Source organism: Thermobia domestica, chromosome 17, assembly GCF_964235325.1.
Source record: "Thermobia domestica chromosome 17, izTheDome1.hap1.1, whole genome shotgun sequence".
Taxonomy (NCBI): Eukaryota; Metazoa; Arthropoda; class Insecta; order Zygentoma; family Lepismatidae; genus Thermobia; species Thermobia domestica.
Genome location: NC_137470.1, coordinates 48,930,417 through 48,957,321, shown reverse-complemented (window position 1 = coordinate 48,957,321; position 26,905 = coordinate 48,930,417). Strand labels below are relative to the sequence as shown.

Sequence of the window (26,905 nt, the reverse complement as noted above, 5' to 3'; positions counted from 1 at the left end):
GATGGGACTTGAACTGTTTAAGTAAGCTCATTTGCCAATAGATGGCATACTACTACGCTTTGGTAACACAACTGATAATCTTTTTTAGGAACGCAAATGTTTGAACTAAGACTAGTATTTGCAGAAAGAAAGAAATGTTTTAGTCTTGGAGGAGCGCTTTTCCCCTAACATTATTGTGTTTTAATAGTAAATATTACTGAATGTTATTTTTTTGCGTGGGTGGTCCCCCACATAGCGCAAACAATAGCTTTAATGTTAAGAAAGAAAATTTTACGGAACCCCCTAAATACATTGGTTATTGAACACTGTCTTTTGACTTGAAAACTGGTTTTGTATTTTGAAGCAAAATGAAATGATGTACTCCTATTTGTACCATGTCCCTCCAACTAAGTGGCTCTTGACTGCCAGATAGATTGCTTAGATTTTAACAGTATTGTATTACAAGGAAGCAAAATGAAATGATGTATTCCTATTTGTACCATGTCCCTCAACGAGGAGGTTTTGCCTGTCAAATAGATTGCCTAGATTTTAACAGTATTATCTTATAGCGAAAAGAGAATTACGTACGAGTATTGTAACACATAGCTATAAATGGCGGAGGCCCTTCCCCATTAGTTATGGGTTCCTCTAGATTTTTAGCAGTATTGTATTACAATGAAGCGAATTGAAATGATGTATTCCTATTTGTACCATGTCCCTCAACGAGGAGGTTTTGCCTGTCAAATAGATTGCCTAGATTTTAACAGTATTATCTTATAGCAAAAAGAGAATTACGTACGAGTATTGTAACACATAGCTATAACTGGCGGAGGCCCTTCCCCCTTAGTTATGGGTTCCTCTAGATTTTAACAGTATTGTATTACAAGGAAATTATGTAGTCCTATTTGTAGTATAACAGTATAATTGGCGGGTCCCTTTCCCATTAGTCACAGGGTTACTTAGAAAAAAAAATGAAATGAAATTTTTGAGTCCCACGGTTATGCCGGTTAGGCTAAAGGAGACGGTGATTATTTTTTTGGTTCGTTTGTTTCTACAAACTCTGAACAATCTAAGGTGTTTGAACTAAATATGGGAGCTAAAATAAGCTCTTAAAAGTATATAGGAAGCGGGAGGAAGCGGGAGAACCCCCGAGAAAAAACTCATGGACACGATGTTGTCCACCACAAACTTACTTAGCCTGGTATCGAACCCGGGACCCCAAACATCAGAGGTGAACGCTCTACCACCGAGCCACCGCGGCCCCCAGGCTTACTTAGATTTTAACAGTATTATATTATATTATAGCAAAAAAAGAGAATTATGTGGGGCTGTTTTTTTTACCGGTTGAGGGCATGTTCCCCATTAGTTAGTTGTTACAATTGTGGGTTTTTCTGAATAGGTAATAACATAATGATGATAATTATGTTCAACTGAAGGTCCATATGTGTTGGTGGGTCCCCCTTAGGGATTTGTAATATAATGAACGTTTGGTGGATTACTGATAGAAGAAGAATCAACTATGCCCTCACAAATTATGTTTTATTAACAGAACACAACTGCGAGAAGGGTTCTTGGTACTTATTTAATGCTATTAGTAGTATTTTACGGATAAAAAGAAATATATATCATACTGTACCTTTAAAATATAAATATATATATATTCAGGACTAATAATAAATACGTCAACACGCCGCACAGGCTAAAGTAAACTAAAGTTAATTTAAAAGTTCTCCGACAGATGTCACTGTTAGTGGTGGGAGGGGGAGAACACTTGATAGAACATGATATAACATGTATTTGATGTGTACGATTATCATTTTTTCTTACGTCGGCGTGCGTTAAAGATCACAGAGAAAGCTTTCCTGATTATTAAACCTATTTTAATAGTATTAAATAAAGTATACAGGATTACCACTATATTTATTGAGACCTGTTTTATTACAGATATTGAAGCTGTGCTAAGCGTTGTGGTGCTAGCAATTAATTAAAAGTACCGACTATCCCAGCTGAGATTTCTTCTTTTTCTTTTTGTGGATTGTGAACGGAGAACTAAGCCTTGAAAGGTATGTATTTCTTATGGTTATTATTATGATTTTTTTGTTAAAAAAAAGAAAGAAATTATATAGTTTTTAATTGTACTTGATTTGTATTTAACCAATATTAATGAACAAAGAGATAGTCTCTCTCTCTCTCTCTCTCTCTCTCTCTCTCTCTCTCTGTGTGTGTGTGTGTGTGTGTGTGTGTGTGGATATTTTTAATAGAATAGTTTATAATTCAATATAGGTGAATATATTTACTGATTTTTCATAAAGTAACTTGATTGATTTCTATTTACATATCAATAATTAACTAAAAATGATTATTTTTTTTCTTTTTATATGATATTATCATGTGAGCGTTGCTTAAAAGAAGTATTTATTTGATCTTTTTTTTTATTAAAGTGGTGTTGATTACTCAAAATAGTTTTTCTTTGTTTTATTTTTTTTAGGTGGATTTCTTCTGCCCGACTGAAGAATTTAACATGATTGATGAGATCTACCTGCAAGAGGTTTTGCGCGGTCTCAACGAGTACCCTAGGGTTTTTAGTACGTGGAAAGCCATTATGGAATTAAGCAGACTTGGCCATAGGGGAACGGTGAGATGCGAAGCCTTATTGCGGACCCTTCGTGTCTTTGAAGGTAATGATACACTAATTCTCCAGCACTGTGTAAGCAGTGCTGACGTACTGGATTTGTTTGTGTACGTTTTTTTTTCGTAGTAAAGAATCATATGAATTGGCTCTAGATAAAGTTATGTATTTATTAGCTTGTGGGGAAGGTCAGGTAGATAGGATAAATGATACAGAGTTATCTGAGTTTTTTGATTTTGGCTCGCGATTTGTTTTGGAACCATGCTTAATCCCATCTGAAAATAATAATAATGCCATAGTCATGACCCCTCAAGAAACTCATAACTTGAGTCCTAATAATTTATATTTGTTATCAAATGAAGATTTAGCTTTCCTAAATGATAAAGCAGATGGGATTGGCAATTTAAATTCCGTTGAATTACCAATTGAAGAAGAAATGAGGAGATTGGTTGAAAATGAGGACAATGCTGTGGTTATACCCACGCAACAGGTCCAGGGAGAAAATCCTGTATACAATACAACTCAATATTGTGTACAGGATAATCATGACTATGGGAACCAAATGATTTTTTCTCCTCAGCCTGGACCGTCATTTGCTAGTGTCCCACCAATGGTTGGACATGGCAACATAAATAAGAATAGTACAAGTAGTACTACTGGTAGTTATAATAGTGGTAGTACAAGTGGTAGTAGTAGTGATAATAGTCATGGCGGGGATAATCAAAGCAATAGTAATTTCGAAGTTGTAAGACAAAGCAGACAAAGGTTTCGTAAGTTTCATCTTACGGGCCATGAAATTGTCGTCAGACCTGTGGGTGATGAAAGGAATATTAATAACCCAGAGGCCTATATCGAGAGTTTAATCGATTTTGCGTTGGAACATGTGATCTCCAATGCACACCCCATGGACTACATTGGTTTATACGTTGAAAGTAGTAATAGTACTAATAACAAACCAGTGTATGTACCGTTTAGAAGAAAGGACAATTTCACTGCTAGAACTGTCCTCACTTCAATCGAACGAGTACTAAATTCGAATGAAGTGTTCCTTTTAGGGGAAGAAGTATTGTTTCAATTCCATATAGCTGAAAATTTGCACGGACAAGGAAGACCTAATGCAATGAGTGCTGTCCAAAAATATTGCAAATACCAAGATTACTTGGAAAAGCGATTAATTCGCATTGAAAATAAGAATATGTACTGCCTCCCCATGGCCATAATATATGGAATAACAAAACATACCGCAAGTAGTCAAGTTTTATGTAATTTAAAAACAAGAGACTATGATAATTGGATTCTTAAAGCAGAAGTTCTCTGCGAAATGGCAGGAGTTAACGTTCAAAGTAAGCAAGGTTGTGACATCTCTGATTTGGACCTCTTTCAAGCATATTTGAAAGGGGAATATCAAATCGTTGTTTATGAGGAGGTTGAAAAGAATAATCGGGAATATATAGTACTTTACCCGGGAGAACACGCAGAAAATAAGATTTTTATCCTATATCAAAGAGGTAACACTATTGGTCATTTTGAACCCATTCGTAATATTACAAGTTTTCTTAGCAAACGGAAGTATTGTTATTATTGTTTGGAAGTTTATGATGAAAGATATCGCACACACAAGTGTAAAACTCGTTGTACTTTTTGCGAACATACTCACGAACGGGACGATACTGCAAACAGAATTAAATGTAATGCATGCAATAGAGAATTTGCTGAGGGTATTTGTTTTGACAACCATCTGACACATAATAAAGCCGCTAAATCCGTATGTGATAATGCAAAGCTCTGCATCGATTGTGGTATCATCTTTGATAAGAGGGGGCGAAAATCTGAACACATGTGTGGTGAACATTTTTGTTCAACATGCCGCGCGTATGTTGATACAAATCATACATGTTTTGTTCAGAGACAGCAACCTGTTCATACGAAAAGGTTTATGTACATTACCTATGATGTAGAGACGATGTTGAAGGCGCCGAATAAGCGCGGTGAAAGGGAACATGAAGTTGTACTGGTGTGTTGTCATCATGTATGTCACGTCTGTATAAGGAAAGGTATCGATGAGCCTTGTAAAACGTGCGGTGACAATATTGGAAATCGTTCGTTTTCTTTTAAGACAATGACGGATTTTATTAACCACGTGTTAGTAGAACGTCCTGTCTTTCAGAAAATCCTGGTGATCGCTCATAATGCATCCAGATACGATGGTCTCTTCTGTCTTAGAACTCTAATAGAAGACCAGCATATTGTACCTAGTGTTCTTATTCAGGGTCAAAAGATTTTTAATATTAACATAGGTAACCGTATCTTTTTTCGCGACTTTTTCCTCTATATTGGTGCTAAATTATCCAAATTACCGAAAACGTTAGGCCTTAGTCAAAATTTAAAGAAGGGAGATTTCCCATATTTGTTTAATACTGAAGAGAATCAAAATTATGTCGGTCCCTACCCTCCGCTTAAGTACTATGACCCTGAGGGACGAAGCACAGAAGAAAGAAAACAATTGGAAGCCTGGCACCAAGAACGTGCGGAAAGTGGCGAGGAGTTTAACCTGCAGAAGGATATGTTGGCTTATTGTAAAAATGATGTTAGAATTCTAACAGAAGCGGTCATCAAGTTTAGCGATATTATTGAAGAGAAAACGGAGGGTTTGCAATGTTTCATAACATCATCAACCATTGCAAGTCTTGCAATGCGTACATATCGTACCTTGCACTTACCGGAAAATACTATTCCTATCATCCCCGCGTTGGGATTTCATCATAAGACCAAGTATAGTACAAAAGCTATGCAATGGCTTATGTATATGGAAGACCAATTAGGGATAGAAATCCAGCATGCTAGGAGAGGTGGGGAAAAGTATATTGGTAGGTACAAGGTCGATGGATGGCACGAAGGACTCAACGCTGCCTTCGAGTATTACGGATGTTTTTTCCATGCCTGCCGACATTGTTTTCCCTTTAACCGTGACGCGGTTTTGCACGATGCACAAGATTCGTACAATACGATGGAAAAACGATATGAGCAAACCATGCGCCGCCGTAAGTACCTGAAAAGTATAGGTGTAAACCTATATGAAATATGGGAATGTTCTTGGGATAATAAGATAAAGACGGACAAGGAAGTGCAAAAGTTTGTTCAAGAACGTTGTACTAATCTACCTGATTTTCTTATTCCTAATAACTGTTACAACGGTGGTAGCACGGAGGTCTTTCGTTCTTACGTCAATTGTACGAGTGATGAGCGTATATCTTATGCCGATGTAACGAGCCTTTACCCATGGGTAATGGCGCGTAAACCTATGCCGGTTAAATCACATAAGATTCACACGGGACCGGACTTTCCAGATGTGGAAAGTATTCACGGTGTAGTCAAATGCACAATTGTCCCTGCAAAGGACCTCTATTTTCCGATCTTACCATACGTTGCGGGAGGTCGATTACTTTTCGGCCTTTGCCGCACATGTATGGAAGAAGAAAACACTAATGAATGTACTCATAGTGATGCTGAGTGTGCTCTCACAGGAACATTTTGTACTCCAGAGTTACACCTTGCTCTTAAAAAAGGTTACAAAATAATCGATATACATGAGATATGGGAATTTGAACTCTTAGATCCTGAAGAGGGGAATTCAGGTGGACTGTTCGGGAGCTATGTGAATTCCTTCCTTCAGATGAAGCAGGAAGCCTCTGGTTTTCCTGCTTACTGTACCACTGAAGAAGACAAACATAAATATATCGAAGAATATTATGCCCATGAAGGCATACGATTAAATTATGATAATATTAGGACGAACCCTGGATTGAGGCAATGTGCGAAACTATACCTCAATTCATTGTATAGAAAGTGGGGGCAACGCACAGATATGACACAGAGTATAATTGTTAGTGATGAGGTCACATTTCTTAGGTATTTAACTACGGCAAGGTATGAAATTCAAAGTGTGGTACCAATTGATGATGACCATCTCATTGTCACATACAGAGACATTGAAAACGAAAACGTTCCGTTAGCGTTTTCTAATGTGATACTAGCCGCATTTATTACTTCGTGGGCTAGACTTAGACTTTACGAACTACTGACGACTGTAGGACCTGACAGAGCCATTTACTGTGACACTGACAGTATCATGTATCTACAGAAAAAAGATGAGGAACCCTTGTTACCGCTCGGAAACTATTTGGGTGATCTTACAAATGAAATTCCTGAAGGTTGGGAGTTTACAACCTTTATAGGTCTTGGCTGTAAAAACTACGCAATGCGGCTAACAAATGCCCAAGGGGATGTTCGCGATATATTCAAAATTAGGGGGATAACACTAAACGATAGAACCTCTCAAAAAATTAACTTTGAGAGTTTCTATAAATTAGTGTCTGGACAATTAGAGTCCACAGTAATAGAAAACCCAAACAGTATCGTTCGTAGACCGGGCTTCCGTATCTTTAGCTGTAGAGAGACAAAGACACACCGTGAGGTCAACAAAAGACGAAAACGTATTGACGAACCTGACGTAACTGACGATGAACCAGTACAAAAACGTGGAAGTGTACCTTACGGTTATAGACCCACGAATGAATGAATGTGAGTTGTATGAATGTCTCTTTTTTTTAAAACCGGCTCGTATGCACAGCATAACCGTTTTTAAAATCGCTTGTAAAAATATTTATTTTTAATTTATTCCTAATTTATTTTAATTTATTCATAATTTATTTATTTTTTTTTCATTTCAAGCTTTAATCTTATATCCCAGTGATTTTTTTTAATGGTTCGTATGCCAGAGCAGCTACGCTGTAAACTTGTAAATAATTCGTTTGCTGTGCAATTTTAGTTGGTACGCTTCTTATTTTTTTATATTCTCCTTTCTTATAGAAAGTCGTAAGAGCAGCTACGTTGTGATTTTATTTAAATTTTCATTTCGAAATTCATGCTTTAATCTTATATCCCAGTGATTTTTTATCCGTTTCATTAGTATGTATACTCCGAACAATCAACGATTGTGAAAATATTAAAATTCACATGTTTGAAAATATGTGAATGTATGAGTGTGAGTGTGTATATAAAGCAGAGTCTCTATTGTATGCATTCATTTGATTACAAGATGTTAAAGTTTCAACATCCCTCTACTATTTTAATTGCTGGTCCTTCAAGGACTGGTAAAACTTGTTTTGTAAATCGTTTACTTAATGAATGTGATCAAATGTTTAGTATAAAATTTAATGATATTGTTTGGTGTTATGGTGCAGTAATACCAAAATTAGATGCAAATGGAAAAATACGTTTTGTAGAGGGAATACCTGACATGAATAATTTTGAAATTAAAGAAAATTCATTATTAATACTTGATGATTTAATGTCGGAAACTAATGGCGATGTTGCTAATTTATTTACAAAGTATGCACATCATAAAAAGTTAACTGTAATATTTATTATTCAAAATTTATTTCCAAAAGGAAAACATGCACGTGATATTAGTTTAAATGCACATTATATTATAGTATTTAAAAATCCACGTGATAAATTACAAATACAATATTTAGCAAGGCAAATTATGCCTCGGTATAGTAAAGAAGTCGTGAGTGTGTTCGAAGAAGTAACACGGGAGCCTCACACTTATTTATTATTTGACTTGACACAAAAAACAAACGATGCATTGCGTATACGTACAAATATTTTTCCGAATGAAATCATGCATGTGTACGCTAACGTAAAAGACATGCATACAGAAATTTTTGTTTAGTCGGCATCAAGTTGTTGAAGGTGAAACAACACTACAGCACGCTCCGTGCTCTATGCAAATGCAAAAATGCAAAACGAAAACAAATTTTTCAAAATGCTACAGGGGATTTAATAAGAACAATATCACAAGTAGCTAAAAACACAATAAAAGGAAACATTCCTTTAAATTCTCGTCAGAAGCAACGTTTACGTAGACATAAAAAGATCTTACGTACTCTATCTCAGCAGCGTACTGCATTGAATAAAAAGAAGAAGTTGTTACTACAAAAAGGTGGTGCGCTTTTACCGTTAATCTTGGGACCACTTCTTGCAGCATTAGGAAGTAGTATTTTCAGTCGTTAAATATGTCAGAATTACGTAAAATGATTTTAGTTCCTGAAAATGCTGTACATGAAATTCAATCAAATCTTAAATCCATAGATTCACATCAGTCACGTTTAGATGAAGAAATGAATAATATCTTAAAACGTCGTGATCTTAGTGTACAACAAAAGTGGAAATTATATCAACAAGCTTTGCATCGTTATTTACAGTATACATCTTCTTCACATAAGCCTATTACTTTACCTATCATTCAAGAAGAAGAAGAAGAAGAAAAATTATCATCAAGTTCCAAACAAAATAGCAATACTTCTATTTTACCATTTGTATCAGACATTTTACAATCAGTACCGAAAACACTTCGTAGGAAAACAGATCTATTATTAAAACAGTTGACAAGTTCTGATAAAATTCAGTGGGATAAGTCTGGCATTGTAGGTATTCAAGGAAAAACAATACCAGGTTCAAATATTATAGATTTAGTAAATGATGTTGTTCGTACAAGAAAATATTCAAGAAATCCTTTAGGTATTCATGAATTTAAAAATTTATTAGAAGATCTTAATGTTCCTAAAGAATTTATTGGTACACCTATTAGCACACCAGCATCAAAAGTGAATAGTAGTAGTAGTAGTAGTAGACAACGTATTCGTAAAGTAAGAAAATCTACTAGTCCTGCAGTAGTTGCTAATTTATTTAAACAGTGGAAAGAATATAGTATGTAAAAATGACAAAATTATCAAAAATATATTATGATTATTCAAATCCTGATTCTTTATCAAGTATACAAACATTACAACGCAAAACAAAGTTATCTAAAAAGAAAATTAAAAATTGGTTAGCTTCTCAAGATGCTTATACATTACATGCACCAGCTCGTAAAGTTTTTGAACGTAAAAAGTACTATGTTAGTGCACCAAATGAAACATTACAAATGGATTTAGCAGATATGCAAAATATTGCAAAGTATAATAATAATTATAAATATATATTATGTTGTATTGATATTTTTTCACGTTACGCATATTGTGTTCCGTTAAAAACAAAGAAAGGTCCTGAAATGGTAAAAGCAATAACAAAATTTTTTCAAAATTTCAAGTTACCCGTGTTTAACGTACAAACAGATTTAGGCGGTGAATTTTATAATCGTCATGTAAAACAATTGTTTAAAGAATATGAAATTAATCATTATAGTGTTCATTCCGAAATTAAATGCGCGTTAGCAGAACGTTTTATACGTACATTAAAAGAGAGATTGTATCGTTATTTTACTGCAAAGAATACTTATCGTTATATTAATGTATTAGATCAAATTGTAAAAAATTATAATCATTCATACCATTCAAGTATTAAAATGGCACCTGCACAAGTAAATGATTCCAATGTGAATCAAGTGTGGGAAACATTATACGGAAATAAAAATAATAAAAAGAATATAACATGTAAATTTAATGAGGGTGATTATGTACGTGTTAGTAAGTATAAACATGTATTAGAAAAAGGATATTTACCTAAATGGTCACAAGAAATATTTATTGTTGACAAATGTATTAAGTCAGATCCTGTCACTTACAAATTAAAAGATTGGAACGGTGAAGAAATTAAAGGAATATTTTATGCACAAGAATTACAAAAAGTAATTATAAATTCAAAGAAAACATATCTCATTGAAAAAGTATTAAGACGTAAAAAAGGGTGGATGTATGTAAAATGGTTAGGATATCCATCAAGTATGAATTCGTGGATTAGATCAGATTCTATTCAGTCTGCAAAATGAATTCGAATTTTACACACGACTTTTACGTTACTCTTCCTTCAAATGCAAGTAGCAATCTTTTTGATAATAATACCACATCATCATTTCGAGTTAAATTGGCACAACCTATTGATTTAAGTGATGGGGAATGGGGTGTTGCATTAACACAAATTAATATTCCGTGGAGTTTTTACAATGTTGGTGAAAATGAAGAAATTATAATTACTAGTGTTATCGATGATAAAGTTGAACGCCACCATGTTCCAATAACACCTGGATATTATTCATCAATTGAATCAATTCTACAATTAATTCCTGAAAATGTTCGTATGTTACACTATTTACAAAATAAAAATCAAGTTGTTATTAAACATTCTTTAAAATTAGAAGATCAATGTATGATTGGTGTTACACCGGGTTTACAACAGATTTTTGGATTTATTAATGAAAATACGCTTGATGTTAAAAATGTTATATACACAAAAGTTAAAAATGTTGATTTAATATTAGCACGTGGAAAATTTCCATGTGATTTAGATTATAATATTCCCAATACAATTAATGTTTGCATTGATATTGTAAAACAACAACAAAATATAGGTCCATTAGTTCGAAAACTTAGTGTATATAATGTACAACACGGTCATGTAAAATCTTTTGTATTTCACACACCACATTATGTTAAAGTTGAAAAGAAATATTTTGATACAATAGAAGTAAACTTAAAAGATGAACACGGGTTAAAATTACCATTTCGTTTTGGAACTTCAAACCTAACACTTCACTTTAAACGAAAATGATTTCTGAAAGTATTGATGATAGTTTTTACATTACATTAGTTTCAAATGCTAGTGCTAATGTATATCCTACAAATAGTCCAACACATTTTATTAATCAATTAAAAAATAATATTCGTTTATCAGAATCCGATTGGTATGTAGGATTAAGTGAAGTACATATTCCATTAACATGTTATAATGTTACCGCGGGTGAAAACGTTATATGGTACAAATTTAAAAATGCAGAACCTATGAAAAGTAAAATTCTTGTTGGATATTATCCATCCATTCATCATTTACTAGAAGAATTAAACGCAATATCGAGTTTTATAAGATTTAGTTTTTCAAATGTTGTACATGTTGAATGTGATGAGCATGTAGAATCAGTTACATTGTCGCCTACATTAGCTTTACAATTAGGTCTTTCTGAAAAATCAGATCTTGTAAAAGAATCTCATGGATTCAAACAACCATACATAGATATCGGATATCCACATCAAATTTTTATTTATACAGATATTATACAATATCAATTTTTAGGTGATACAAAAGCACCATTATTACGTATAGCAACAATCTCTGATATTAAATATGGAAAAGTTCAAACAATTACATTTGAAGATATTCATTATATGCCACTTGCAAAATTTTGTTTTAATACAATTGAAATACTATTAAAAGATCATGCAGGGCGAAATTTGCCATTTCGTTCTGGGACACTGACCGTAACACTACATTTTAAACGCTCTCCGGCATCTTCTAAATAATAATAATAATAATAATAAAAATGAGAGCAAAACGTGTTACTTATCATCGTGGGCGCGGAATACCATATTTTTCAGGACCTGTATATCAAAGGGGACATGGTATAGGTAGTTTCTTTAAAGGATTATTTCGTTTTGCTTTACCATTTCTTAAACAAGGTGCAAAAACTGTAGGACGTCAAGCATTACAAACCGGTATGCAAGTTGCGGGTGATGTATTAGAAAATCGACCATTTAAAGAATCGGTTCGTGCACGTGGAAAAGAAGCTGGTAATAGTTTAAAGACAAAAGCAATTAATAAAGTTGGGCAGTTGCTAACTGGTAACGGCAAGAGACGGTCACGCAAGAGGAAAGCTCCTGCAATTGTAAAGTTTGGACCACCAACAAAACGTAAACATATACAGGACATCTTTTCATAATGGCCTTCCTAAATTCAAATAGTTTTGAATGTTGTACCAATGAATTTGATTTCTTTTCTATACCAATGACACAAACAGCTATTGAAGCAACTACAAATGCTGAATATCGTCCTATTTCCACATTAACCTCAGAAGGACCTATTGAATTTGTTATTCCGGGAGAAACAGGTGAATTTATTCATCCTGCATATCTATATCTTTATGTACGTTGTAAAATTACTAAAGCTGATGGTACAACTTTAGCTGACGATGATGTTGTCGCACCCGTAAATAATTTCTTACATTCTTTATTTAGTCAAATTGATATTTCGTTAAATGATAAATTAATTAGTTCTTCATCAGGATCTTATCCTTATCGTGCATACATTGAAACATTATTAAATTATTCTCATGATGCTTCTCAAACACATTTAGCATGTGCCATGTGGCATAAAGATACTGCAAAAAATTTTAATAAATTAGATAATACAAATGCTGGTTTCCAAAAACGTGCTAATATGGTGAAAAATAGTAAATCTTTTGAAATGTATGGACGTCTTCATACTGATATTGTAAGTTTAGATCGTATGCTTCCTAACAAAGTAAGTTTGCGTGTAAAACTACATCGTAGTAAAGATAATTTTTGCTTAATGTCTGCTGAAAGTACAAGTTATAAAGTTGCACTTGAGGAAATTATTCTTCATGTACGACGTATTGATGTAGCTGCAGATTTAGCTATGCAATTAAATACACGAATGGGTTGGGAAACAGCCAAGTTACCTCTGACGAGAGTGGAAACAAGATCTTATACCATACCTGCACAAGTAAAGTCTTACAGCCTTGATAATCTTTTCCTGGGTAATGTTCCTAAAGGCCTGATTATTGGTTTCATCTCCAACACAGCCTTCAATGGGAAATCACATCTTAATCCCTTTGAATTTCGAAACTTTAACGTTAACAAACTGCAATTACAAGTCGGTTCAAAATCATTTCCTCCCAACCCCCTCACACTGATTTTAATAATAATTCATACCTTCTAAGTTACTATACTTTGATTTCAGGTACTGGTATATATTATCAAAATTATTCACATACTGTTACTCTTGATGAGTATCCAAACGGATATGCTCTGTATGCATTTATTCTATCTCCAACAGGAACTTTAGATGATAACACGTGGGATGTAGTACGCGATTCCCCTGTAAATTTAAAAGTATCATTTTCAGAAACTTTAACTGAACCTGTTACATGCATTGTGTACGCACAATTCGATTCTTTAGCACAAGTAGACAAAGACAGAAATATTTATACTGATAACACCTTCTAATTTATTTAGTTGAGTACAATGCGGGTTGTTGTTCACTTCTCGGCGTATCATGATAACGAAGATGAGTTTATTATAAAAGAGCTAGCCATTGTAAATCCTGACGTTCCCTTTTTTCAAAATTGGGTTTTTAAACCACCATTTCCTTTAAATAACTTATCTGAGCCAATCATAAGCACAAACAAATATCTAGGTGAGAATGTGTATGGCATTACCTGGCACGAAGGGGATGTAGAATATTCACATCTTAAGGAAATACTTCAAACATATTGTTCAAATACTACAACCATATACACATACGGAATAAATAGAAAGTGTTTTCTTCAAGAAATTCTTCAAAGAGAAGTTACAAATTTGGAAGAAATAAACTGTCCAAAGTATACTGCATTAAGTTTTCACGTTCATCGGTGTGCACATAATAAGCATCGTTTCGGACAATATAGATGTACTGTTCATGAAGCATTACTGTATAGTGAATATGTGAAAGTGTATGATTATGTGTTACATGTGAATAACAGTGATAATTACATACCTACTACAATTAAAAATAATCTTTATCATGTATAGTGATGAATTATTAAAAGTGTTACTAACTGATAAAGTGACTGGTGCAAGTGTTACTGGAATTTACCCTATTGACAAACTTCCTGTAACGGTAAAACCTCCTGCAGCACTTGTGATTAATCTTGATACATCTGATTCTGCTGGTTCCCACTGGGTTGCAGTGTACATCAATAAGAAAAAACATGGATACTACTTTGATAGTCTTGCTATGGACATTCCCAAGGAAATAAAGAACTTTTTGTCGAAAAATACTAAAATATACTTTACAAATATTCAACAATATCAACATGATAATTCTGTGTTATGTGGTTATTTTGTCTTATATTTTCTGCATCATATTATTCGCACTCAATCATTTGAAAAGTGTTTAAAATTGTTTAACAAGAAAATTTTGAAAAAAGAATGATGCTATTGTTTATAAACATGTAAACAAATTTTTAAAAAGAAAACACAAATATTTTTTTTTAATTTTTTTATTTATTTTTTTTAATTTACATTTTTAATTTACAATAATTTTTTTAAACTTACACCCATGCATTTTATTTACAATTCCTCATTACAATCTTGATAATGCATTAGTTAATGCTGTTGATCTTTCATATTTCCACCAATAATTCAACTGTTGTGCATTACGATATGCACATCCTGATTTCTTTACAATACTTGTGTGAAAAGAACAATATTCATTAAATGTATTTCCACATAATTCATTTAATGAAGGACAATGTTTTGTTTCTAAATCAATGACATTATCTAATGCAAATATTCTTTTAATCCAAAGAGATTTCTCTAAACCTTTACAATAAAAGGTTGAATTCTTTGCGCATAATTGATATACAAGGTTTCGTATGCATGATACAGTATATCCAGTTTTGCTATCCCATTTCAATCCATGCAAATTTAATGTTAACCAGTCAATTTGTTTTTGACATCCTAGTGATAATAAATTATATTCAACTGGTGATTTTACCAAGCAATGGAAATTTACTGTATCATCGCATGCAGTTAAACAAAACTCACGAATAATAAATTCGTTATCAGACATTTTAAAACCTTGAATATCAATAATATACTGATTTACACATGGTGAAATTTCATTTGTATGAAAAATAAAAAACGGAATTATCTGTCCAACAAATTCTGTATTTTGTAAAAGATCACAAGTTTTATGCATAAAACATAGAAATGAGATTTCACTATGTTCATGTTCAAACACTTCAAAGAGTTCACTAAGAGTTTTGTCAAGAGATAAATACTTCACTGCAAATGATCCAGTATTATGAAAATGTCTACATTCATGAGGAAGATGTAACTTGCATTCCACGCATTCCAATGGATTATTGTTGTGTAAGTATACTTTTATAGTTTTTAATACACAGTTCACATTAATGTTTTCACCATTACATAACACACATGAAACACTAGCACTATTCGAATACATTTTTTCAATCTGAAATATTCGCTTTCCGTTTGTCTTTTCTTATGAAGATCTCTAGTAATTCTGGTAAATAGTTTGTATCACTTAATAATTCCACATAGGCGTCATAAATTTTTTCTCTAGTTAATAGTCCGATAATATGCGTGTTTGCTTACAAATAAAACACATCATCTTCAACACTATGACTTGCTATAATACTCCAAGCACGGATTTCCAATAATTCTGGACGCGTCGTCATACAATCATGATCAAAATCATGATTAGATCCTGTCGTACACCCATCACATATTAGTGTTTCATTAAAATTCCATTTTTCAATAGCCTTCTTTATACATTCGCGATCCACTTTTTCACTATTACAACAACAATCTAAAGCCCAAAATCGTGATGTTCTTGATAATACAATTGGAGATGATGGCGGTGTTGATGAAACTGTTAGCGCTGGTGAATCTATTGCATCAAAATCAAATTCTTCATCTGACGATGATTCGTATATTTCTGTTTCAGCATCAGATATTGCTTCAATATTGCTATTGCAAAGATCCTTCTTCTCATACGACTGCATGATGTATCTTTATATATTTTGTCTCTTATAACCTGTATTTAAAGTATTTTCATAACCGCAAGGTAATCACGTGTTCGGCATTCCCAAAATTAAATTTATTTTTATTAGTTTGTCCCCAATTTGTGATGTTTATCTCCCACGTCTGCAATCTTCCTTTTGTTCACCTACCGCGGCGCCAAAGTTATTTCTGGCGGTATTCTGTAATGGTTACCAAACGTGTCAGCAATCTTCCTTTGTATTAAAATTCAAGTTTTAGCAACGCCCTGCAAGCACACATCATCACTCTTACCCAACCGGGTTTCCAAAAGCGCGGGAAAAGTTCAGTTCATGTCTTAAGTTCACCAGCAAAAGACGTACGGAAACCACGCTCTGTATATGTACCAGCATAGTGTGTCATGCCAAAGTATACATATTTTATACACGACGTCTTTCAGATTATTACCAACGAGTAATATTTTACATATTACGAATAAATAAAAAAAGTCACGCATGAATAAATATTTCCCTCCCATCATACAGTATTCAGCTCCAATGATAAGGGTCCCGGGTTCGATCCCAATACGTATCACACATTATAAGTGTTCTGAGCTTCTTATTTTTAACAAATAAAATAATCACCATCTCCTTTAGCCTAACAGGTGGGACTCAAATATTTCATTTTTCCAAGTTATATATATTTCTCGAGTAAATTTATTACGAGAGGTTAAATTAAATATATTAGGAGAATATCTTTTTTATTCTCTCCACATATTGTTCGAAACAAGTTTCTCTTTATGAGATTTCATAGAAATCGATCCATAAAATAAGTTGTTCCGACTAAATTATTAGGAGAATATAAATATTAATTTAATCACTAATACGGATTTAATTCAAATCAAACCAATTCAAATTTCCATTATTATTATTATTTTTAAAAATAGACAGTATAAAGTCTCTACAGACACGCATACACACTCGAAAAAGACCACATGACCTTTTCCAACAATACAGACATGTCATCACAACTAAAAACAAAAATAAAACAACTTTCCAATACACGTAAGCAGGTCATCGACCCATAATGACATACACGACACCATCTGACAACATCCATTAAAGAACCATGTTAGAACATCATTATTACGTAAAGTACCGTTAACATTCCAGCTTTCGGGTGTAGAAGTTCGTCTGCCACTACTATCCTACATATCTTAGTTGCTTATAGAAAAATAAAACAGTAATTTCACGATGTAAAAAAAAATGCTTTGTATTTTTAAAACAATGTGAAAGAGAACATAGTCAAAATTTGCAACAATGCATTCATTGTTATTCTATAATTGTAATTGTTGAAATATTCAATTTTTTCTCCGTTTCCATGTAGTCAAAACAACACTAATTTAAAATACACTGTTCTTATAGTTGCATTAGGAATAAAAAATACAGTAAAAACGGAGCAAAGAACATGGAATTTTAGCTTTTTTAAACTTACAGGAAAGTATTGTTATAGTTGTACACTTACATTTTTTGTAGTGAAAAGGTAATGAATAAAACTTATTTTTAGTTCTTATATGATGGAGAAAGTAAAGAAAATACGTTTTGCCGGTAAAGAAAGTACCGCACTAACTTTTCTGACAGCATGCACTTTCTTCAGGTAGGCACTTATATCTTTTTTATTCTGCACTGCAAGGAAATCGGTACCCCACACCGCTGACACGAATGAATATTTTTGCTTTCCGCTTACAACTCAGTTGACAGAAGATTATGTTTTCTTTTTCAACTCCTTGTGCGCAATGGTGGGAAACCCACTTTCAAGCTGTAGTATGCTCTTGATTGAAAATCTCAGCTCACGTGGCAGATGTCCGATGAACAATCTACGTTCTACGTGAGGCCTAACAAGTCCCTTTGAAAACGTTTTCATGAAATCAAGTCTTGTCATCACTGCGGACTTAGCGTAGACTTGATGCAAGACACACGCAACATCCACCAGCATAAAGAAAATTGTCAATGGCTATCGTCTTGTGCGACGACTTGATGTGTAATCTGTACATTTCTTGTCTATGGTATCCATTCCACCTTTACTCATCTTATAAAATGTGCTTATTTCAGGTTTTCCAGTCTCTGGGTCATTATTTGATGTGTGGTGCAAGACGTGCCACACGATAAGACAGAAAACTGCTGATAATCAGTAGATAACGAAAGACAACTGAACAGCAAAATACTCACGTAACTACTATAGTACGTCTGTGAGACCGCTGGACCCCTCCAGCGCCGCGTGCAAGGGATCAATTATAACATGAACTTCACAATACGTAACCATTTGCTAGACAGGAAGGTAGACGAAAAGATTCACTTGTAGTAGTGAGACTGTGGAAAATATAATGATATGAAAAGTCGCAGCGGTCTGAGAGACGGTCCATAGTACTTACGGGTTAAGGCAAGTGAATGACGATAAAGGAATTGGTGGAGTGACAATGTGTGAGGAAGCGGAAGTGCCCCGATAAAGTCCACGGGCACCACAAACTTTCTTGACCAAGGATCGAACCATGGACCTCTCCACCAGAAGTAAGCGCTCTACACTGTAAAAAATTTCGCCTTAAATTTACTGACCGATTCCCGTCAACTCTCGCTGCCATCCGATTACCCTAAATTTTACGGACCACCGCTTTTTCATAAAAACGGCAGACCGTATATTTAGAAGCAAAATAATATTGACCGTGTTTAGAAACAAATTTAACCGTAATATATTTTACCGTATATTTTACCGTAATTTACCGTAATATTTAAGGGTCGTTTTTTTTTAAAAAAAAAGCACAGGTGTGTTATTACCGTAGAAGATTTACGGTAATTAACACACCGATTCCCTATCTAGAGGTCCTTGCCGGTCCAGCATGCCCTCTTACTAAATCCAGTAAGAATTCTTGCTGGTCAATGTGTACTAACCCAATTTTCATCGAATTGCTCGAAACTGTATCAGTACACACACTGGCTAGCAATAATTTTTGCTGGATAGATCCAACTATAGCGCACACTGTTCCAGTAAGGGCGGCCGTGTACAGCACAATGAATCAATGTTGCGACCGGGTTTGATTCCCGGATTCTAGTAATGTTTTCTAGAGTAACAAAGATTTTTCCTGGGTTTCCCTCATCCATATTATATAAGAACCGGATGATATCTTCAGTATTACTAGGGGCTGCGGTGGCTCAGTGGTAGTGTTCACTTCTGGTGCATGGAGTCCCTGGTTCGATCCCACCTCGCGCCATGTGAACTTTCTGGTGGACAAACCCGTGTGCATGGGTTTCCTCGGGGTTCTCCCGTTCCCTTCCCCTTTCTTCATTCTATCACTTCATTCAGTTCTCATCATCACCATCTCCTTTAGCCTATCCAGCATATCCGCGGGACGTAAAACTCAAAATTTCATTTCATTTCATTTCCTTCAGTATTACTAGTCTGTTCTTTTATGGATACCGTGGTACATGCACACTATAGTAAAATGTCTTATAGGGTTACCATTTTTTTATGAGAACCAATTCTTTTACTTTTCCAGATCACAATTTACGAATTTTCACTATAGGAGGATTATAAAAAAAAATAATAATATTTTTCTCAATCAGAGATCATCATATCTTCTATGCATGTATATGTGAGTATATACACGGAGGAAGTTTTGCAAAACATTTATTTAATAAACTAGAGTGACACAAAAAGAACTACCCAGTACACTTCTAAAAAAAAAAGTTTTATAAAAGTACTTAGCCAGAATTCTTGGATTTTTTTTCTGTATAAAATGCTCTGACATTTCGTAGACTTTTACGAGTAAGATAAATTTCCAGACTTTCCAAGGTTTGCAGGTAGTACGTGGGAACCCTGTATCATTAGATACATGAACTTTGGTTAATTCTTCTCTTCTCTTCCCTGTTTTCGCTTTTTCCTTGTATATATATTAACGATTTATTACACTGCACCTTCATTTTACCTAATATTACGTACTGAAGTATGTCACACGTCTGTGGGCTGGATTTTTGTTACGAGACCTTGGAAATCTGAGTGTTACGAGACCAACCTAACATTCACCTGGGTAACCAAGGATACATTCTGTTTAAAGCTCGATCAAAATTATTAACTGCCTGACAAAATAAAATAACTAATAATAAAAAAGAATTTTAAAATTTCAAACGTTATGAGTTCTTATAATAAACTTACTTCCGTATGCCTGCAAAACACCCAATTCTGAATCTTCTCTCCAGTTATTCATTAAGATATTAATGATATTCAACTGAAAACTTGAGATTTGACCAATGAGCAATACAGCGTGTACATTCGAATATTTCGGATTTTAGGGAACTACTTCTCATCCTATAGAAAGGATATAATGAACATGAATAACTACTGCTCGTTGGTACTTGTACACCCATACGCGTCAACTAACAGCTAAAGAGTAATTTGTATTTAATTCACTATATAGGAAGAGAAACAATATGTACAATAAAAAAAAAGTTCCAAATATACAGAAAACTAGAAAAGGTACTTAAATTACACGACAGAAAATACGTTATTATATGAAAATGGTAGTAAGTGAACTAATTTCAAGAGACAATTCTTCCCCTTAGGTTTTTTCCCACTTATAAAGGGTCGACGTTTATGACGAGTATTCTTCATAAAGCAATTCTTTCCCTGTTAAATCTTTCTCTCGAAAGTTAACGTTTACCATATTTACCCATTTCCTTCTTGGTCTCCCTCTATCTTTCTTCCAATCCATTTCCATCATTCATCTAACTAGTAGTCGTTTCATCTTCTCATAAGATGGCCATACCACTGCAGACTTCTTTCTTGGATCTTCTTAAATATTTCTACAACCTTGGTTTCCCCCTTACTCGCTCATTTCTCATTCTGTCTTTTCTTGTTCTTTCACAGATTTAGCACAGCATTCTCATTTCAGTAACAATCAATCTTCTTTCCTGTGCTTTCTTTAGGCCTATGGATCATACCTATAATTTACAACTAGCTACACTCAGACTTCCTCGGTGAACAAACCCTTTATGTCTCCAAGAAAAATAAATAATTTTTTATTATAATATTTCTTTGGATTACGGCGTTATGGCTAATCAAAGCAGTAAAAGAGCCATTCGACGCTTTCATAAGTACGTCATTTTATGATTGTTTTGACAAACCAGTTATCCACAAGGAGCAGATTTATATTGCCAACCGCTGAATATACTACTTGCTTGCACCACGGAACTATAAATTCATAAATCTCTAAGCATGGGTGTAATCAACACAACTAACGAAAATACAAAAGCGGACGAAAAAAAGCGTCTCATCTATGACGTGCATAATATCCACAAGAATATAACGTTAAAATTAATTCTTAGCTTGTAATATCGAACATTTGTTCTGATATCATCTTCCATATACATTTCTTTTTCTTTTCAAAATTACCAATTTTGTTATGTATTGAAGAGAACACCAGAAGAGGAGTTCAATATTAAAAAAAAAATCATAAATCGCTACTCTGTTGCAGCCTAAGACTACTTCTATTGCATTTCTTTTTGCTATGAGTACCAGTAGACTAATAAACCTCAAATATTGTAATCAGCGATTCATTAGATTAGTCCCATTATTACAGTTTTAGATAGCCAAGCAGGCATTAGACAACACTGCTGAGAATGGCCAGAAGTACACAAAACAAATACCATGTGACTTCTCGCAGCTCCTACTGAGTATCCAGTATTTGTTATTCCAAATTAATAAGGACATGTTTGCATAATTATGTAATAGTGGCATCAATGCGCAAAGAAGAAAAAAAAGTGAACTTTTGCATATTTATTAGACGCTCAAATATGCAGAATAGATACTCAGAACAAAATTAAAGATAAAAACATTTACAGAAATATTTTTCAAATTTAAAAATTCATTTATCCAGAAAACGTAGTAACACTGTGCTTTTATTTTTGTCCCATGATAAATTACAGTTGATGCAATACAATTTATGTAATGCTGCAATAAGTAAACTACAAAGTACTTTTCTTTAAAAAAAATGTATTTCTTTTTTAGGTATTTTAACATTGTTATTGTCACAACCACTCGTAGTTAGCTACCTCATTGATTAATCTAAGGACTTTGGGGGATACATCCATCAGCTTCTTGTTTTTGCATCGCTGAACTTTCGAGCGATCTGGATTGATTCCCACGAAGCATCTGAAAAACAAAACGAAAGAAAAGAACGGAATTACAGCCATGCACGAAATTAATACATATACAGACACATAAAGGGGGCATTCCATAAGAAATCATCACAGGCAGGACGTCCTTCATGTTTCATCTTCTCCTTCCTCTTTTTTAAAATATCTTGAAATGTATTACTTTCACGAATACCATGCTTTCAAAAATACTCAGAACCCCTTGTTTACTTGGGCTACGGCCTTGCATTTCATATTACAGCATTTGCTTCATCCAGCTTCATCTTCGCTCCAAGAAGTTTTTTTTTTTTCTCGGACTACAGCTTCTTATTTCATATTTATTGCAACCTTTAGGTTGTAAGTGAAGTTCACAGTGCAATTTTATTGTCGGGGCTCAACTAGATGTAATGTTTCCAGTGTGCATGTTCAAAGAGAATGATTCTTTCACTATAAATAAAGAATGAGTCTTTCATTTAATCTAAAATTAATCTTCTTTTCACTCTCTGTTTCCGCCGACGCACATAAATCACTGACTTCAAGCAGGCAGTTAAGAAAATAGTTGTGTTGTATTTACATCATTGTTGGCAATAGAAGCATATCGACTAACAGAGAAAATGTGTTTTGTAGTCTGCGTTTAATAAGTAAATTGGGGAGGGATAAGAAGATAACTATTAATTTTCCTACTACCTGTTAATTTGGAAAATTTAGGAAAGTTGTGTAACAGATTTACGTACATGTGTGGCAAATATTGCCTGGTCCTAGCCCTCTGTAACAAATTCACGGAATTGAGACTTGTTTCATTGACTATTTTTATTGGAGAAGAGGAAGGGAAAGTAAACGCCAGGGTTGGAACTAATGAGATAACTAGAGAAAAACTACCTTCTCTCAAATTTGAGTGTAGGGTTTTCGCATTTAAAAATATAATTTGAACTTCTACCAGCGTAAAAGTAAGTCAAACACAAATAACTTGAAAGAAAAGTATTTTTGGAAATGTATGATAAGTCAGGAGAACAAGTATCAAAATGTCGCTGCGTTCCTCCTCTCCTTCCGCGCCAAAAACATGAAAATTGACGCCAAAATAAAAATCAATATCTAAAAAACAGTGCATTTAGGAAAGAAATTAAGAAGACAAATACTAAAGTACAGAAAATTCCCTATATAAAAAATTTACTTTGCAAAACACGTGGACATCCCAAAAATGAGTTACGGAGGCTTTTCCGACTACGCAATTTCGTAGAGGGGGCCATAGCACGTCGCTGTGTTTTCTTGTAGATAAGATATACTGTAACATTTATTCTCTTTGTAGTGTGCAAATTGCAATTTTTTTTAAAAGAATATATATAAGGAGAATAACATATCAAAATTTCGCCACGTTCCATCTCCTCCATTGGTCAAAAATATACCAAAATTGGAGCAAAAGATCAATATTTAGAAAACCAGGTCGTTTAAGAAAATATTATGGAGACAAAAATTAGAGTGCAGACAACTACCTATAACAAAAGTTTAGCTGAACATTTGGACGAATCCGAGTAGAGTTACGGAGATTTTCAAGCCTTTTGGCGCAGGACGAAGGCAGTAGTAGGTCGTTTTTATTTTATTTATTTATTTATTTATTTTTTGGTTACGTTTAATTCCTTTGTATAATTCTAATTGCAAGAAAAAAAAATGTTTTTCTAAAATGTACACGTATAGTACAAAATGTTCAGGAGAATAACCTGTCAAAATGTCGCTGCGTTGTGCGTCCTCGTTTCATCCCCCTTCCCCTCAAATGAATAAGACTTTCACTTTCGCAGCTCGGTCTGGTTGATGGAGTGTGTGGATATTACTTTTTGACATACAAAATTGTCTGTATTTTAATTTCTCTCTTTGTATTTTCCCCCTAAAGCGCACGGTTTTTTAAACATTTATTTTCGTGTAATTGTTGGAACAAAAGTTTCGTTTTTGTCCTTCCTTTGTAAGGAAGAAGGACGGATTGGCAATACTTTGGCAGTACTCTCCTGGTTATTTTTTATATATTTCCGTAGAAAACTTTTCTTGCAGTTCAAATAACACAAATTTATCTCAGTGTATTGAGGAAAGCATTGCACTACTATTGGTGCAATGTGCCAAAAGGCTTGATTCATTCGGGAAAAATAGTATAGCTCGGTGTGGGTTGGTTCAAATGTTTTGCTATGTAACTTTTAACGTAGAAAATTGTCTGCGCTACTTTAATTTTGTCTTCCTATTTTTTAATCGCACTTACGGGGAAACCTCCGTAACTTGGTATGAGGTGATTCGAATCTTTTACTAATTACCTTTTCTTACAGGAAATTGTTTATACTCCAATATTTGGCTCATTGCTGTTTTCTCCTAAAACGCTCACTTTTCTAAATATTAAGTTATGAGCAATTTTATGTATTTTTGGCGCGGAAGGAAGAAGCAGAACGCAGCGATTTTTTAACATGTTATTCTCCTGATTGTTTAGTATAAATCTGTCAGTGCATATTTACTTTTTTATTGCACATTTTAGGGCATATTCTTGCGACTTTTAGTGCATAGTTACGTGCATATCTATCCCAACTTCAGTGATTACACAGAACTTGAAATTATGGTAAGTTATTTTACCTTTGCATAAATTCCAACGTTGCAGCCGCTTCAACTGGATATTCTATGTTAAACACATAGAAAGAAGCAAACAGGACTGCTAATGCAGATAAAGAATCACAGACTCTATCTAGGCAAATTATCATGTCTATAGACAACATGAACCTGGTGCAGCTCATGAGTGAGGATCCTGAAAAGAGAATGAAATGAAGGAGTTTAGATAAGAGCATTGACAACAACAAGAAAGAAAAAAAAAACAGATGTTTTGAAACTTAAAATACAGGACAAATATACACTAATATGTAACGAATCCGTAGTTTGACAACCTAACTGCTGCTTCATAGAGAAAAAGAAAACATTTAATTACATTCTTTACTAACGACTTCCGTAAAATTTAACTAAGAATGAACTTCATTTCAAACACGTTTATGTAAAAACCCAAAAAGGAAAGCAGCAAAAGCAACGAGAAAATACCAATATATTTCACAAGCTAAGCTCACAACCCTCCAGTTTATAGGAAATCATTTCGTTCTTAAATATTATATTTCTGTTGTTGTGTGAAGTAATAGTTCTTTATCATACGGAAACCGATGTTTTTCTTGAAATAAAGTACTGTACATGAATATTACTAAATCTCGCTGTTTAAACTGTCCTAGATCCTACAGTTTTCTACATTCTATATATCACTTTTAGTGGTAACTATCAGGTGGACCTGCGTAGTGTAAGTTCTACTTCACTTGCTTTTGATGCGAAGGATACCGGGTTTGATTGACGATGGCTATACTCTCTCCAAAAGTTCAATTACAAGAAATTATGAGTAAATTTCCCCTTTTTTATTGACACTATGCAAATACCGAAATGGTTCCAAGCCGCTTCACTTCCTTTCCCTTTTCTGGTCTGTGATGAACGAGGGAATTGTACCTCCGATATGAGACACGTTTAACCAAAACATATTACAAGAGGAAAGTGAGAGGTAGACAGCTTCACAGACTGTTTACTGGAGTTAACTTAGATATTTCCAGGATTTCCAGTGTCCTGCTAGGAAATAATTCCAGCATAAACCTACCATCAGGCCGGTAGCCAGCCCAAAAATGTAGGGGGGGCGGTAGAAGTTAGGGGGGCCGACCCGACCATATTATAGTTTATCACCATATTACAGTTCATTTGCAAGCCTACCTTGGTGAACTAAAAAAGTGAATGCCACACGAAAATATGCTGTCTTATTTCATAATCTGTAAACTGCCTTTTGATAGCAGTATTCTTTAATGTTATAATAAAAGAATGCACAAAAACTGGAGGATTAGAACAAAAATAAATAAAAATAAAGGAAGAAAAGAAAGAAAGAAACTGAAGCCGAAATCCAGGCCTTATGAACACTATTCACTTTCTTTCTCGAACTAACTAGCTTGGCCGTGGTTGGTCAGGATATATATACCTACACCCAGATGATGGAGCTCCTTCGTTGAAGGATTTTTTTTACATTTCTCCAATATTACGCAATAACTTCCAATATATTTTAGTACTTTCAGTACCGATACCCAGTCAATTTCCAGTATTTTAAGTATCAGTAGACACCCTGCTGAGTTCACTCTTGTTAAAAGATAATTTGATGATATAGAAAACATTATTGAAATAAAAACAGTAACTAAAACGTGTCTCTTTAAAGCAGACTTTCACAAGCAACTTCCTTTTCTTATAACATCAACTAGCTATTGTTTCTTATATCTAATATCGTTTAGGCACTTTGTAGCACACAGCTATCGGTATCACAGACATCTATTTTTCAAATTTGGAGAAGAATTAAGCTATATTAGAGTAGTCTAACTACTTTCACGTGCATAAAAAGAGCTAAAATAATTTATAACTAAGACTGAAAATGTATATGGAAGAAACCTGTATCTCAATCTCGTGAT

General features: G+C 34.0%; 1 protein-coding gene across 2 annotated transcripts in view; it reads right to left on the bottom strand.

The window, feature by feature from the left end:
* LOC145674558 (ly6/PLAUR domain-containing protein 6B-like) overlaps positions 1 to 26,905 on the bottom strand; it is a 99,426-nt gene that overhangs the window by 18,680 nt on the left and 53,841 nt on the right. The window contains exons 6-7 of one of the 2 annotated variants that reach the window (XM_081744732.1): positions 25,014 to 25,182; positions 21,862 to 22,428 (exon numbers count right to left, since the gene is read on the bottom strand). The exons of the other annotated variant lie outside the window; for it this stretch is intronic. Coding sequence (XP_081600858.1) covers positions 22,305 to 22,428; positions 25,014 to 25,182 — 293 coding nt within the window. The 3' untranslated portion in view covers positions 21,862 to 22,304. Of the gene's footprint in view, positions 1 to 21,861; positions 22,429 to 25,013; positions 25,183 to 26,905 lie in introns of those variants that run through there. 2 annotated transcript variants of the gene reach the window in all.